Source organism: Pogoniulus pusillus, chromosome Z (genome assembly GCF_015220805.1).
Source record: "Pogoniulus pusillus isolate bPogPus1 chromosome Z, bPogPus1.pri, whole genome shotgun sequence".
Classification (NCBI taxonomy): domain Eukaryota; kingdom Metazoa; phylum Chordata; class Aves; order Piciformes; family Lybiidae; genus Pogoniulus; species Pogoniulus pusillus.
The window spans coordinates 10,301,842-10,317,669 of NC_087309.1; the positions used below are offsets into that span (position 1 = coordinate 10,301,842).

Genomic DNA, 15,828 nt, shown 5'->3' on the forward strand with positions numbered 1-15,828 from the left:
TCTTGCAGGTGCTGTGAAACTCCCGCATGCCAAAATACCCTATCATAAAATGTCCCAAATGTACCCAGCAATCCTGTTTCAAGTTACCTCAAACTGTTTTGAGATTCTGAAATGGCATTTTAAAAGCAGAAATGCAAACAGACTTCCAGATAGAAGCTCTCCAGAACGTACTGTGCATCAGATGAAGAAACAAACTTCATCGTCAGGATGGTCACTGGCTCTCCATTTATGCAAGTGGTGTACATATCTAAGGTTGCTTTTTCACAAGTTTAAGTTGTACTTACGCAGTTTTGCCCTCGCTATCTTGTTTGGTGGCACTGGCTCCCTTTTTACCCAGCAATGAAGCCACTTTCTCAAGATCGCCGTTCTCCACTGCCTGCAGCAGCCGATCATCATTCTTATTCCACTCATTGGTCTGAAGGGAAAGAAAAATAGACAAAAAGGAGGAAAGAAATATTAATACTATCACTACCAAAGGCTCTTGTAACAATCCTTCACATGTTTACCACCCCTGAAAATTTAATTAGAAGCCCAACCCAAAGAAATAGCACAGACAAAGCCACACAGGTTCCCATGAACTCAATGGCTTGAACCAGGGCCTAAGTAATCAGTGAATATGATCTCTAACACAGAAACTCTGTAGAACAGTGGAAAAAAAACCCACCTCTTCTTATTGTATTTTGGAAAGTTCTTTAATTTGTCTAGACCTGGCTTGTATTTTGGAGCTGCACTGGCCCCACTTTCATTATGAGGATAAGCAATGAGATGCCTTAGCTGATTCACGGCCCACTCTAACAATAAAAGACAGTCAAAATTGTCCATATTTAAAGCTTTTCCCTGCTCACACTCTATAGGTTAAGAGCAAGTTAAGAGACTGCCCTTTGCAGACTATAGCTAGCTTTACTGAGCTTTTATCTCCCATGTTTGTCTTTAAACCAATCAAGTCAACCACCAACCATCCAGACAGCACATCCCTAGTACTACCAAAAGACAAGACAATCACTCTGCATTTATGTCTTTTAAAAAACTTAACCCACTAAGTATTTTTGCTCCTTCTCAACATTGAAAGGAACTTACTTCCTGATGTCATGATTTTCCCTCCCACTCTGAACCTAAGAACATGACCTTTTTCCTCTACCAGAACTCCAAAATTGGTCTAGCAAGACACAACGAGAGGACACAGCCTCAGGCTACGCCAGGGGAGATTTAGGCTGGAGGTGAGGAGAAAGTTCTTCACTGAGAGAGTCATTGGACACTGGAATGGGCTGCCCGGGGAGGTGGTGGAGTCACCGTCCCTGGAGCTGTTCAAGGCAGGATTGGACATGGCACTTGGTGCCATGGTCTAGCCTTGAGCTCTGTGGTAAAGGGTTGGACTTGATGATCTATGAGGTCTCTTCCAACCTTGGTGATACTGTGATACAAAAAACAGAGGGCAGTAGACCTCCTGTATGCCATGCAACTGCAGGAAAACGAATTCTGGAAAAGAAGTGGAAGTTCCAACCATGTCTTCTAGTCTGGGCTGACAACAAGGTTCAGTCTTTAAGTCTTTAGGAAGAGCAATACAGTGCAATTAAAGGCTGCATTTAGATTAGTGTTAGCCCTCTTCTACACTACGCAGTTATTCCCAAGAGACTATGGTTTGCTCTTTGACATCAGCCACCTCATGCCCATTCATTACACTTGGCTCGATGCTCTACATATTCTATTTACGCCCAGACGAACAAAAATGGACGTGTTTTTCTGTCTGAACTTGAGGAAAAGTGTGCCAGGTGCACATCAGTAAGAAGTAATCCCACAAACTGTGCACACCATGAAAACCAGAACAGGAGGAAACTGCTCAAGGTAATCAGTTCTTTAAAGCACAAAAGAGAAAAAGAATTACAGAGTACAGCCTGAGCAGGAAGGCAAACAGGGGCTGAAAGAACACCACCTGGAACCAAGAGTACAAATGGCAGATAAAGAGCATTGTGTTGTGCTATGGCAGTGGTATGACTCGTGGGTAAACACACACCAGCAAGGTACACTCTTTATCCTTTTAATACTGGAATTATCCCCTGTAGGCTCTAGAACATTAGTCACAAAAGAAGGAAAAAACCCAAAAGGTTCCCGTAGCAGTATCCAGACTCCATGATAAGTGGCCAGCCAAGCAGCAGCCTGCACCTAAAATGAAACTCACTGCATACTCTTCATTTGGGGAATTTCCTGCTTTAAAGGGAGCCCATTACTAAAAGCAGATGTTTAAAGAATGTATCTCACTTGTAAATAAAATCCTTTAAAGTTCACGGTGTTTGACATCACGTTATGCCTTTTGAGTTTGTCCTGTTTCTCTAGCTTTTATTGTTCAATCATATAAGAGAGCTAAAATATAGGATATTTGATGTATCACCCTTACTCACAGATTACCCAGATGACTATAAAGCTTTTGGTAGCACAAATTTCCCCTTTGAGAAGTTGCTATGATAACTATATCTGTCTAGAATTACACTGTCATTAATACCCCAGACCCAAGAGAAACCAACACAGCTGTGTCCCAAATTATCCCACAGGACTTGTCTAGTGTGGAAACTGCACCTCAGAGGCATACAGATATGGAATGGGGAAAAAGCTGGAGTGTTCTGAGAGTGATTCTGATGTTGCAAAATGATGCCATGTTCATGGTAACAGCAAAACATTTTATGACGTGTGCCATTAGTCTCTTGTAAGAACCAACATTTTTAACATTGTTTTCCACAATGTCTTTCTGGTAGCAAAAAATACACACATGCAAAGACAATTACAAAAAGATTTAACCAATGCTTCATTTAAAAAAAACCTGCTTCCTGCTTATCTGTACAGCAAGAGAGATTCCTTCATACTTAACAACTAAACAGAATAAACTGGGACAGTCTCTCACAGCGACTCCGAAAGCATTCAGTTCTCTCACATCCACCTCAAGGACAAAGAAAGGCTGTCAAGTATCTTATCTCTGACACAAAGCTGGTACTCCTTTTTCCTGCTTAGAGGAACTGGTAGAGGGTGAAGTTTATGATAGGAAGATTCTTATGGTAGTCATTTTAGACCCCTCTTTTCAGTTCTATATCTACTTAGTGCATCTCCTAAGCACTCTGGCTCAGTCGTTAGAAGAAAGGAGTAAGTTTAGAGAATAATGCACACATCATCTGTTTACATTAGTTCTTCTTCCAAGATTTCCTTACTGATGCTTGAACACTACTGAACCAGAAATTTTGTTTTGCTCTTGGAAAATAAAAGGCCACACACAATAACTTGTTTGGAGCTCAGGTGACATGTATTGATGACTGTTTCTGTCTACTGCATTTCTGTGCTTGTTTTGGTAGATACCTTTTCTGAGTGACCTGAAGCTTTCCCTTGTCACAACAATCCAGCTAGGGAACTTGCTAACATTCTAGTGAAATAATCCCAAAATTGGGAAACCCTGAAGACCCATCCTCTGACAACAGGCCTCATCTATGATGGACATAAGTCCAGGGAGTAACCAAATTCCATTGGTTTAAATGGGATCTGTGGCACTTGGAAGCACTATTCTAGTGAGAAATCAGAAAGAATGAACAAAACTATTAATAGGCAAATTGCTCAACTATGCCAGGAAACTCATCTTACGTGGGTGGATGTTTCTATCCATTGCCTCAATGAGGATTAGAATTACTCCTTGAGTCAGAGAAAGGGTAAATCCATTTGAAATTCAATATGGAACACTTTATCCAGTCAATAGCACTGTAACATGAAGCAATCAAATACACATTAAAGGGAAAGAAACACTGAGACATTATTTGCCGTCCCTTTCCTGAATTTGTCATCCTTACATAGGTACCTGAAACAACAACCCCACTCCCTTTCAGGCACTCCAGTGCATCATTATTGTCCAGATTAAGTGTACTTTTAGGCCTAAAAAGACAAACCATTACCATATGCACAGCAGCCAAGGTGGACAGAACTGACTCCTGAACTCAGCACACAGAGGACAAGGATAGCAGACCACTGAAGAAATCAATGAACTAAAATTGGACTTTTCCAGGACTTAATGAACTGTACCTGTGACGTGGGGGACACACACCAGGAATCAGACTGCCTCAAAACCTGGGTTGATGCAATCCCAAGCACAAATACATGCTGAGAGGTGAATGGCTGGAGAGCTGCCCTGAGGAAAAGGACCTGGGGGTCTGGAGTGATGAAAAGCTTAACATGAACTGACAGTGTGAGCGCAGTCCAGACAGCAACCATGTGCTGGTCTGCAGCAAGAGCAGCGTGGCCAGCAGGGCAAGGGAGGGGACTTTGCCCCTGTACTCTGCTCTTGTCAGACCCAACCTGGAGTACTGTGTGCAGTTCTGGAGCCTTCAGTACAAGAAGGACATGGAACTGTTGGAGTGAGTCCAGAGGAGGCCACAAAGATGCTCAGAAGGCTGCAGCAGCTCTGCAAAGAGGACAGGCTACAAGAGTTGGGGCTTTTCAGTCTGGAGAAGAGAAGGCTTCGAGGAGACCTGGGAGTGGCCTTTCAGTATCTGAAGGGGGCCTATAGGAGGGCTGGGGAGGAACTATTGACAAGGTCTTGTAATGACAGGATGAGGGGTAATGGGTTTAAACTGGCAGAGGGGAGATTAAAACTATATGTTAGGAAGTTCTTTCCAGTGAGGGTGGTGAAAGATTGGAACAGGTTGCCCAGGGAGGTTGTGGGTGCTCCCTGCCTGGTGGTAAGCAAGGCTAGGTCAGATGAGGCCTTGAGCTACCTGTTCTAGTGGGAAGTGTCCCTGCCTATAGCAGGGGGTTGGAATTAGATGATCTCTGAAGTCCCGTACAACCTAAACCATTCTATGATTCTAAAGATCAGTCGTATTTTGTTGTATGCTTATAGTGACACTCCCAGTTGTAATAATATGCATTTGTAAGAATAGTAATTTATTTGGAATATATCAATTTCATAAGAAAACTATAACCCTCTTTGGCAGGGAGTCTGGACTCAATGATCTCTGGAGGTCCCTTCTTACCCGAAGTTCTGTGATTCTGTGTGATTCTGTTATCCTTTTTGCTTAATAATGAAAATGTGTAAACAGGGCACTTCAGGGCAAACAACAAAAAACTCCTGGGAAGAGAACCTACATTTCAAATTAACACCAAAAAAAAACCAACCCAAAACTATGAAGGTAACTAACAAAACTAACTGTTGGGTCTGTACACACTTCCCAAAAATGTTTAGCATCCAAAGTGTGGACTGTGCACAGCCCTGAACATTGTTTGATGTGTTTATATAAATCAAAGCAGTAGGACAGCTTCCCATCTTTAAAAGACTTGGAAACAAACTAAAATCCTGCATGAGATTCACAGGGATAACCACATACAAGTTTTCTGAGGTTTGGCATCTGAGGTCTGGCACTGGCTGACCTTATGGATGTCTGATTTGAGTAGCTGGCTGAAGAAAGCAGTAGGAGTGACAATTGCAGGACTACTGATATTAGTATGTATGTGTGCATATAGATGTGCTGCTCTGCCTTGGGAAATCAAACTGGTGAAAAATGAGACTCGTACAAGGGAGCAGCATGAAGCTTTTCTTCACAGTCTCAAAGTTGGGAGCTGAAAAGTGATTGCTCAGAATTTGGCCGACCTGTGCTGGTGATTAACTGCTTCAATCTTGGCTGACCACAAGATAACATGGTCTGAGAAAAAAGCAGGGGGTGACAAATGGTTAAAGGTTACACTGTCACTGAGATAGGACATTAGGCCTAGAACAACATTTTGAGGCCATATACCCTTATAAATTGTTTTTAAAAGTCAGCAAATTCCCCCCAACTGCTGCCCTGAGCCTCACTATAATGTGAAAACCCACATCTCCTAACTAGAGAAGCCCCCTCCCAAATAACCCCTTACTCTCTGAGCATGCATAGTGAAATTAAAAGTAGCTGTATCTTTAAGAGTAAGCAAAGAAGAAACTAATCAACAGCTGGTTAGCAGGCATTAACACGAGGTGTGTCTAATACATTGTACTGTACACGTTTGTTGCAAATGTCAGCTGTGTGCTGGCTTTGTGGAATTCCTGCTTCTCACTCTTCTGTGCAGAACTAGAACAAAGTATCTCAGCTGTGCATCAACTGGTCTTTGCAGACCAGGTAGAGAACTCAGATATGGGACAAAACACACAGCTTCCCTTCATCATTGTGCAGCAGGTCTATGATACAGCTGTATTCTACATAAAGTGTTTGAGTACTGTGTTCAGTTCTGGGCCCCCCAGTTTAAGAGGGACATTGAGATGCTTCAGCGTGTCCAGCCGATGAGGCTGGTGAGAGGCCTTGAGCACAGCCCTATGAGGAGAGGCTGAGGAAACTGGGATTGTTTAGCCTGGAGAAGAGGAGGCTCAGGGGTGACCTTATTGCTGTCTACAACTACCTGAGGGGAGGTTGTGGCCAGGAGGAGGTTGCTCTCTTCTCTCAGATGGCCAGCGCCAGAACGAGAGGACACAGCCTCAGGCTGCGCCAGGGGAGATTTAGGCTGGAGGTGAGGAGAAAGTTCTTCCCTGAGAGAGTCATTGGACACTGGAATGGGCTGCCCGGGGAGGTGGTGGAGTCGCCGTCCCTGGGGCTGTTCAAGGCAAGGTTGGGCGTGGCACTTGGTGCCATGGTCTAGCCTTGAGCTCTGTGGTAAAGGGTTGGACTTGATGATCTGTGAGGTCTCTTCCAACCCTGAGGATACTGTGATACTGTAAAAGCCATCATGCTGTATGGCCAATTTCATTAAAGGAATAGAATCCATTCTAGAACATCAACAGCACAAATGTATCATGCATTCCAGAAGTCAAAGGTACAACTAATAAAATAAATGTCATGATATGGACCCTCAAATGCAGCCATTCCAAGAGGGAATTGTAGTCCTACTAACTGTCCTCTAATGGAAAAAGGAGGAGGAGGAGGAGGAGGAGCTGGAGGAGGAGCTGGAGGAGGAGAAGAAGAAGCAGCAGCCAGACTAGGACTTGGTAAACAAGTAGGATGCACTTAAGGCACAGCAGGGCTCTCACAATGCATCCTGTAATCAAAAACTGCCTAGCTACTGCTGCCCAGAACAGATGAGGGAATACAGAGGCAGTAACCGTTGTGCCACATGCAATTTCTGAATCTCTTGTAATGTCACTCAGGTCTTCACCCTGCATGTCACACTTATCACCAAGTATCACCAAAGACTTGGGAGGTAAATTCTGCAGGAATGATGCAAAACACAGGTATTCCCAGCTAGAGGTAACACTGCTCAGAAGAGAAGCCACACAGCACTAGCGTTTGTTACTTCAGTAAAATATACATGCAAGATGCTCTCTTCTGCAAAAAGCACTGCAAGGACTGAGGTGGCCAGTGTAACTGGAGATCTTAACTTCATAGGCCTTGCTGCAACAAGCTTCCTCCACCACAACCTCATGAATCATCTCGCTTCATTTATCCAGGCTACCCAATCACTTCTGTAAGGCTGCTTCCTCAGCTATCTCACTGCTGCATCCTGCACACTCTATCACATCCTGCCCATTCTATCACTATGATGCCTACTGATTCAGCTTTTATATTTCATCAGAGCAGCACAGCACCATTTACTGAACAGGCACCATCCACCAACAGCCCATGGGAAGTTCCACCACACTTTTAGTTAGCATAAATGAATGTTTTCTTTTGTGTCAGAGACTTAACACTAAGCAGAGCCCTGCAAGGCACTCACCAAGCTAAAAGTTAACACAGAGTAGCAGTACAGTCACCAAAGCAACAAAACCAACAGACACAAGCAGCTAAGGAGATACTTTTTGTCATCAATAATAATAAGATTTTGGGGCTTTGTTTGTTGTATGTTAAGTGTTGTAAGTATGTGTTAGCCATTGTGACACATGTAGCAGGACAATAAAAAAACACTGAGCAGCAAAGGGTAAAGGTAAATGTGAATCTGATCCTAGAAAGAAAGATTCCAAGTGTGCTTTCTTTAGGTCTTCGTTTTTCCGACAGGAAGCTCTAGTTTATGGCCTAAGTCAACAAGCACCTCTCAAAATATTGTCTGGTCAAGGTTACTGGAGTGAGGCAGAGGATGGGAGAGAACCAAATGACTTGATTTACACCATTTCATGATTAGTGATTAAAAAGAGCATGACATTCAAGTAAAAAGCAGAATTCTCACAACACTGTCAGGATAGGTTGGACTGGATGATCTTGGAGATCTCTTCCAATCTCGTTGATTCTATTCTATGAACTCCCAAAACTGCAGCTCCATTAGCTACAGACATGAACTTTGGCAGTGGGTTCTGATGTAGTTGTACTGACAGTTGTTGACCTACTGTCTCCTGAAGCTTCCTCTAGGCACAGGTTATTTTCTGTGAAAACCTACAGATAATTTTATTGCTGCAAGATACTGATAAAGTAGTTACCACAATCTCAGGGCTGCAACTGTCCAGTAAAAATCTTTAATTGTTGGGCTAAGACATAGCTGGCAGATAGTTGTTGACACACTGATAGATAGTTTAGAGGACAACAAAAAGCCTCTACAGCAAACCTATTTTCCAAAATTTGCACTACTTATTTTACACATTGTTTTCTCTGTCATGAAGTGAATATTTTCCTGTCCAGCAGAGAAGCTCAGGCATTAAAAATCGTCTTTGAAAGAGGTACCTGGGTTTTTTTTTGACCACCTTTATATTAAGCTTCAGATGCCTTTACCACAGGTAAAGGCCATGCAAGAAATAACACATTACAAGAGATGATAGTTCTGCTTAGCACTTGTACAGGGTGTTTTTCATGAGCAAGGACCTGGGCAAACATTAACTGGACAACAACTTTGTTACTTTATCTTTGGCATGCAGCCTACAGGAGATGATTTAAGTGACCTTGCATTGTTGCAAACGCACTGGAGACAGAGTTATGTTATCTCCACTGAAATCAGAACTCCAGGGAAGCTGAGTAACAAATTGAAATTCCTGATAATTTCAAACTCAGCAACTCACTGTCTGAAAAGGAAAGGAATACTTAAAGACTGGCGTCATAAACAATCACATGGCAAAGAAACTGAACACCTCTGCATCACAAGGTCATCCACTGAAGTCCGCATGTGCTGGACTTCCCAAGAGAGCCTTAAAAACAAACAATCCTATTGTAGGGAATGCATTCCACAGACAAAACATCCCTCAGAATGAAAACAACAGGCAGCAGCTTTTCTCAAAAGAATGGCTTATCTGCAAACATTATAACCTAGAAGTCAGCGGTATACACCTAAGTAGTATACATCTTCCTCTGAGCTCTATCCTAAACTTAGGAATTGTATTTTCCAGCTGCAAATGTGTTGGGAGAGTGGAAATCTCCCTTGCATATAGATAGGATATTAAGTTTACCAGCAATAGCTTAACCAAATCTGTGGATTCAGAGCTTACTAGATGCCAGAAGCTGCTGCTTCCCAGGTTTCTGTCAATTGCTCTGGTTAAAGCTCTTCCCTGTGCCTTTCACAGTCTGCACATCCATAGCACCAGTAGCATTGTGATCTGACCTTTTCTTGTAATGCACTCCACTGAGTGAGAGCCCTGAAGGCCATGCCAAAAGATGGTACTACATTCATTAACTTTACCACAAGTATGGTTTTGACCATGGCTTTTAAAGTAATTCATAGTGGTATTACCTGAAGGTCACTAATTGCAGTAACAGAAAGAGTCTCTTTCTCTTCACTTAGCCCTCTATATTCCTTATACTGCCAGCTATCAATGCTGTATTTACTTAAGACAAAACACTTGCAGCTCACAAAGCCTACACAAGCATTTCTTCAAAGACGGAAACAGCAGCAGCAAACTGTGAACATTTTACATCCACCATCCTCTTCTTGTTTCTTAGCCTCCCTGGGGTAGCTGTCCACATCAAGTGCCTGAGATCTGTTTGACACTGGTGACTAGATGTGTCAGATCATGAATTCCATTTGAACTGGAGATAAAATGCACCATGGGAAAGGCAGGAAGCAGTTGGAGAGAATGAACAAGGAATGGCAGCAAAAGACTAAGGGTAGATTGTCAGTAAACTCATAATTATTCATTGGGCAGCTTCTGTAGATAAAGAAATTATTATTATACAAGGAAATATTTTTTTCATGCTGAACCCTAGAATAATGCAACTGAACAAGTCACTCAGCAGGACACTTCTATCAGCCAGTGAGGCTGTCTGGAAACTTTCCTGGCAGAAAGAGACTGCAGGCCGTGAAATGAAAAGGTCTTTCACCAGCGGAGAAGGGGAAAGATGACCTGACTGAAATGGTAATCTGAGACTGCAAGCTGGAGGAAGATGTTGGAAAATTATGATTCAATAAAAAAAGCTCATGTGGGCTTTTCTTGAATAATGACTGAAGATGCAGCAGGTTGTGAACCATGTTCTAAGATAAGAGAGAAATGAAAATGGAAAAAAATGCACTTAAGAGTTTGCAGAGAGATTTTCCTTGTCTTCTTAGTAAGTTTCTTGAGTTTTGGTTAGGGTTTTTTTTGTTTGGTTTTTTTTGTTTGTTTGATTGATTGTTTTTGGGGTTGGTTTTTTCTCTTGTTTTTACAAACTTGTGTCTGGTTTCACAACTTCAGTCAGATTGTAAACGCAGAGCAGCCATTAAGTCAGCACAGGGAATCTGCACAGTTAATAAAGCATAGATAAAGATGCCTCCTTGTAATTTCTGTAATAATAAAGTGAATAGGCAAAACCCCAAAGTCTGTAAGGGAGGCCATCAGAGTATGACACAGTGCATTTAGATCAAGGAATACAATTGGCCCACATATTGTGAGCTTAAAGGCTGGTGGTGGAGTTGTGTGTGAGTTGGGAGACACACAACTCACACGTGCTGCTATTTTCACTTCCTAGTAAAGGCCAGAACTTACTTTCCCTTCAGATGCTACTTTAAAGCCTTTTTACAAGATAAAATAAATCATTCTTTGCATTTGAGGAACAGTGAGATTTTCCAACTAGCTACAACTAGGAAGTAGTTAAATTTCCTACATAGGTATGTTACGGCATCTATTTGCTTTATGTAGTTACTGGTATTTGTACACAACCAGTTCCATTCCCATGGAGATAAAGCAACAGTGATGAGCAAAAGACTGAGAACATGCAAATCACTAGAAAAAGAAAAAAAAAAGAAAAGCTACATCTAAGTTATTAGTAACACAGAGCTAAAGCAACGACAGTAAGTCCACCTACTGGTTCATTGTTTATCACCTCACACATCGCCAGTACAGTGACCAAAGATTTATCTCTACTTTCAGATACCAAAGGATGAATGCTGTACAGTTACTGTTGCCACAGATAATTCCCATTAAGACTGAAGAAAGGAAAGCCAATAGATAATTATGCATATATGAAACAATGTTTATCTTAACACTGGGGGAGGGGAGGAAAACCACCAGAGACTTTTAAAAAACAAATTTAAGGACGCTAGATCAATCCTGTTTGCAGTGACCACCTCACATTGCTCTGCCTTTTCTCACAGCTTCAAAGTTTTGAGCTACAATGGACTGTTCTTCTGACCTTGAATAGTATATGCTACTAAAACCAAAACCATAGAATGGCCTAGCCTGGAAGTGACCTAATCCAACTCCCCTGCCATAGGCAGGGATGCTTCTCAAGTAGAGAAGGTTACTCAAGGCCACATCCAACCTGGCTTTGAACATCCCCAGGGAGGGGGCATCCACAAGCTCCTTGGACAATCCATTACAGAGACCTGCCACCCTAGTAGGGAAGAACTTCTTTCTAGGATCCAATCTAAACCTATTCTCCTTCAATTTAAACCCATTTTCCCTTGCCCTGTCTGTGCACACTCTTGTGAAAACTCCCTCTCCAGCCTTCCTGTAGGTTCAGGTATTGAAAGGCAGTTACCAGGTCCTCAGAGTCTTCTCTTCTCCAGGCTGAACAATCCCAGTTCCCTATCCTGATAGCAGAGGTGTTCTAGCCCCTGAATCATCTTTGTGGCTCTCCTCTGGAGTTGTTCCAACAGACCTATGTCCCTTTTACAGTGAGGACACTCAGTGGACTACTGTTTACTGCTGGACATATGGCAGCTCTTTCCCTCAAAAAAAAAAAAAATCTGGGAGGTGTCAAAACAGAGACATAAAACACACAAAAATACACCAAACAACAAAAAAGCCCTGCAAATCACAACTCAAATCACTTTTTAAATGGCTATCCAGGGACCACAAAGAATCCTTACACTTAAAAATAAAAATATTGAAATAAGAAACTGATCATCATCATGAGATGCATGACAAAAAACTGCTTTGTAACAAAGTTTTAACAATGCAGAACTACTGAAGCAACAGGTTTTAGCTATGTATCAAGGCCAAATAGATCTCACTTAAAGTCTTTCAAGTTTTCTGTACTTCCGCTCACAGCAGCTTCAGAGTTAGGTGGGGAAAACCAGAAATCATGAGATTTGAAAGGAAACTGGCTGGACAATCTAGTCTCACCTTTTCTCTGGTAAGTATATTTCCGTGGTAGGCTGTAAGATACACGGACAATGCCAAGTATGCAAGCAGAATTTGTTTATTTAGCTATTGTGTTGACTCTCTCTTGCATTCCTCAACACTGTGTTAGACACAATGGTCTGTGAAGATCAGAGTGTGTCTAATGACCAAGGCATATGTCTGAACTCTGCTTAGATACAGTGACAGGAACAGCCTGTTAGCTTTCAGCTTTCTTAGTGGAATGTTTTTATACTCAGCCCTATTTGTTTCTTCATATGATTATCTGAGCTGACTGCATCTACCTAGACTTTAAGTAACATCCCCCAGGTTCTGTTAACTACTAAATTTAGTCAGGAAACACAGGTACTTCATGGCTCTTCTTACTCCCACATGGGCAAACAGGCATCCATCATGCCAGAACTCACTCAACTGCAACATTACCTCACTTACCAGGACTGGCACTTTACACCCATGACTCTGTCTTTCCTCCCGTCTACTGCTAAACCTCTCCAAATGTTGCTTATCTTGCCACTTCTGCATAGTAAGCTGCTATTCATTTATCTTACAGCTACTGCCCTTTTTTGCTTCCTCATCAATGTGCAAAGAGGATACAGAGATACAAAGACTAACAACTATGAAGTTTGCAGCCAAGAAGAAAAAAATTCAACATCAAGAAGAACTGCACACAGTCCAAAATAACATTACTTCTAGTAGTGTTGTTACTAGTTGTTACTACACTCTGTGCTGGGTCAAGAACTGGCTGGATGGCAGAGCCCAGAGAGTGGTGGTGAACGGTGCCACATCCAGTTGGCAGCTGTCACTAGTGGTGTTCCCCAAGGATCAGTGCTGGGCCCAGTCCTGTTCAGCATCTTTATTGATGATCTGGACGAGGGCATTGAGTCCAGCATCAGTAAGTTTGCAGATGACACCAAGCTAGGAGCAGGTGTTGATCTGTTGGAGGGTAGGAGAGCCCTGCAGAGGGACCTAGACAGGCTGGATGGGTGGGCAGAGGCCAATGGGATGAGACTGAACAATGCCAAGTAAAGGGTTCTGCACTTTGGCCACAACAACCCCAAGAAGCGCTACAGGCTGAGGACAGAGTGGCTGGAGAGCAGCCAGGAAGAAAGGGACCTTGGGGTACTGGTAGATAGTAGGCTGAAGATGAGGCAGCAGTGTGCCCAGGTGGCCAAGAGAGCCAATGGCATCCCGGCCTGCATCAGGAACAGTGTGGCCAGTAGGACAAGGGAGGTTATTCTTCCCCTGTACTCAGCACTGGTCAGGCCACACCTTGAGTACTGTGTCCAGTTCTGGGCTCCTCAAGTCAGGAGAGATGTTGAGGTGCTGGAATGTGTCCAGAGAAGGGTGACAAGGCTGGTGAGGGGCCTGGAACATAAATCCTATGAGGAGACGTTGAGGGAGCGGGGGGTGTGCAGCCTGAAGAAGGGGAGGCTCAGGGCTGACCTCATTGCTGTATACAACTACCTGAAGGGGCATTGTAGCCAGGTGGGGGTTGGCCTCTTCTCCCAGGCAAGCAGCAATAGAACAAGGGGACACAGTCTCAAGTTGTGCTGGGGGAAGTATAGGCTGGATGTTAGGAGGAAGTTCTTCACAGAGAGAGTGATTGGCATTGGAATGGGCTGCCCAGGGAGGTGGTGGAGTCACTGCCCCTGGAGGTGTTCAAGCAAAGCCTGTCTGAGGCACTTAGTGCCATGGTGTAGTTGACTGGCTAGGGCTGGGTGCTAGGTTGGACTGGATGATGTTGGAGGTCTCTTCCAACCCGGATGATTCTATGATTCTGTGATAGTGCTATTACTACTGCTAAAATGTATTCCTAAGGTACCAGCCACCAGATCATGTTGTTTTTATATTACAAATATCTACATGGTATCACAGCTCACAATGAAAGCCATTTCCCTTTTTATTCCCTCTACTGGCAAGATTAAAGTAGATTACTTGACAAAGTTCCACCACCTAAATATTCTCCATAAGCAACAGAAAATAGATGGCTGCTAATAAAAGCACTTACACACTATTTTTATGCCTAGTATAATGCCATTGCAGGAAGCAATACAATTTCAAAATTCCTAACAAAATATGTATTGAAATATCAAAACTATTCAGAGGACAGAAACGGTCTATTTATAGTTGAATTTGTAATTCTTGTAAAAGACACATCCACTGTTGCAGGGTTACAGACTTCTATTCTGAAACCCATGAGAAAGCCAAAAAAAACACAGTCCATGCATAGAAATAAATTCCTATTCCAAGAAATTATTTTGTTTGGAGTCTTCAAGGGCTCAACTCAATCTCCAAAAGAACTTCATGACTACAAAATAAAGCAAAAAAGTCTCAGTATCTGTCTGATCTTCATGAGGCCACTGATAGATGTTTGTGCCATGGATTGACCTCTAGATCTAGTATTTATCAGCCTCCAAAAGCAAATATTATAACTGCAAGCTAAGCTCAGCTGTTTTTACTTCCATGGGTGCAACAAAGGATAACACAAGAGTCATAGGCATCTTATACCAAAGATACATTCCCAGCTGGACTTCAGAAACCGGGAAAGCAAGCAATTGTTTTGCATGAAAATAAAATCCACTCCAGCAGCCAGCGAAGCGCGTTTGAGATTTCATCACCACATCTTCCCACGCTGTTTATTCTTTGCATATCATGCACTTAGATGCAGTCTTTTATGTGTCAGACTCTCTATGCAGAACACCAACTGGCCACACATGGCAGGCCTTAGGTGAAAAGACAGAGCAGGCAGGAACTCACAGCAATTCCTAAGGCTTCATCTACAGAAGGAGCAAGAGCTCCACTTCTCTACAGTGATGAGTAGCAACATGTACAGCCCTTACACAGGTTTTGTGATCAGTAAGCATGGACAGCCTCACCTTTCATTAATCAGGGTCACTCTAGCTTATCATCCTCCAGGCAGCCTGTGGAAACTTGGTTTCAGCTGCCCCAAGCTAATGCTGGGGTGTATTAACACTTGCCTGCTGGAATAGTGAGCTATGTGTTGCATGACACAACCACCCCAGCTCAGTATTAATGGACCAGTCTACACTTTCTTATCTGAATATTCTTATCCATGTGTGATTTATTAGAGAGCTATAAGCTATTCCTACAGTGTTTGTGCTGATTTGGGCACCCTCGACTTCACCAGCATAGGTGCTAGGATTATTCACACAAAATAAAAGAGGTTGCAGTCAACTTTTTTTTTTGTCCTTACACCCTCATTTTAAAATTTATTTGTCTTCCATCCATTACTTCCAGGTAGTCTTCTAGCTGAGGTTCTCAATGACTTCCTTACGTCAGTCTTCACTGCAAAGGCCTCCAGCCACACTCCTGGAGCCATGGAAGATAACGGCAGGGCTGGAGGAGCTGCC

The 15,828-nt window shown here is 42.8% G+C and overlaps 1 protein-coding gene across 3 annotated transcripts in view; it reads right to left on the bottom strand.

Annotated features, from left to right (window-relative positions):
• The window catches only part of RAI14 (retinoic acid induced 14), a 112,158-nt gene that overhangs the window by 50,229 nt on the left and 46,101 nt on the right, over positions 1-15,828 (bottom strand). For all 3 annotated transcript variants that reach the window (XM_064176730.1, XM_064176726.1, XM_064176729.1), the window contains exon 3: positions 285-415. In XM_064176730.1, coding sequence (XP_064032800.1) covers positions 285-415 — 131 coding nt within the window. The remainder of the gene's footprint in view (positions 1-284; positions 416-15,828) is intronic.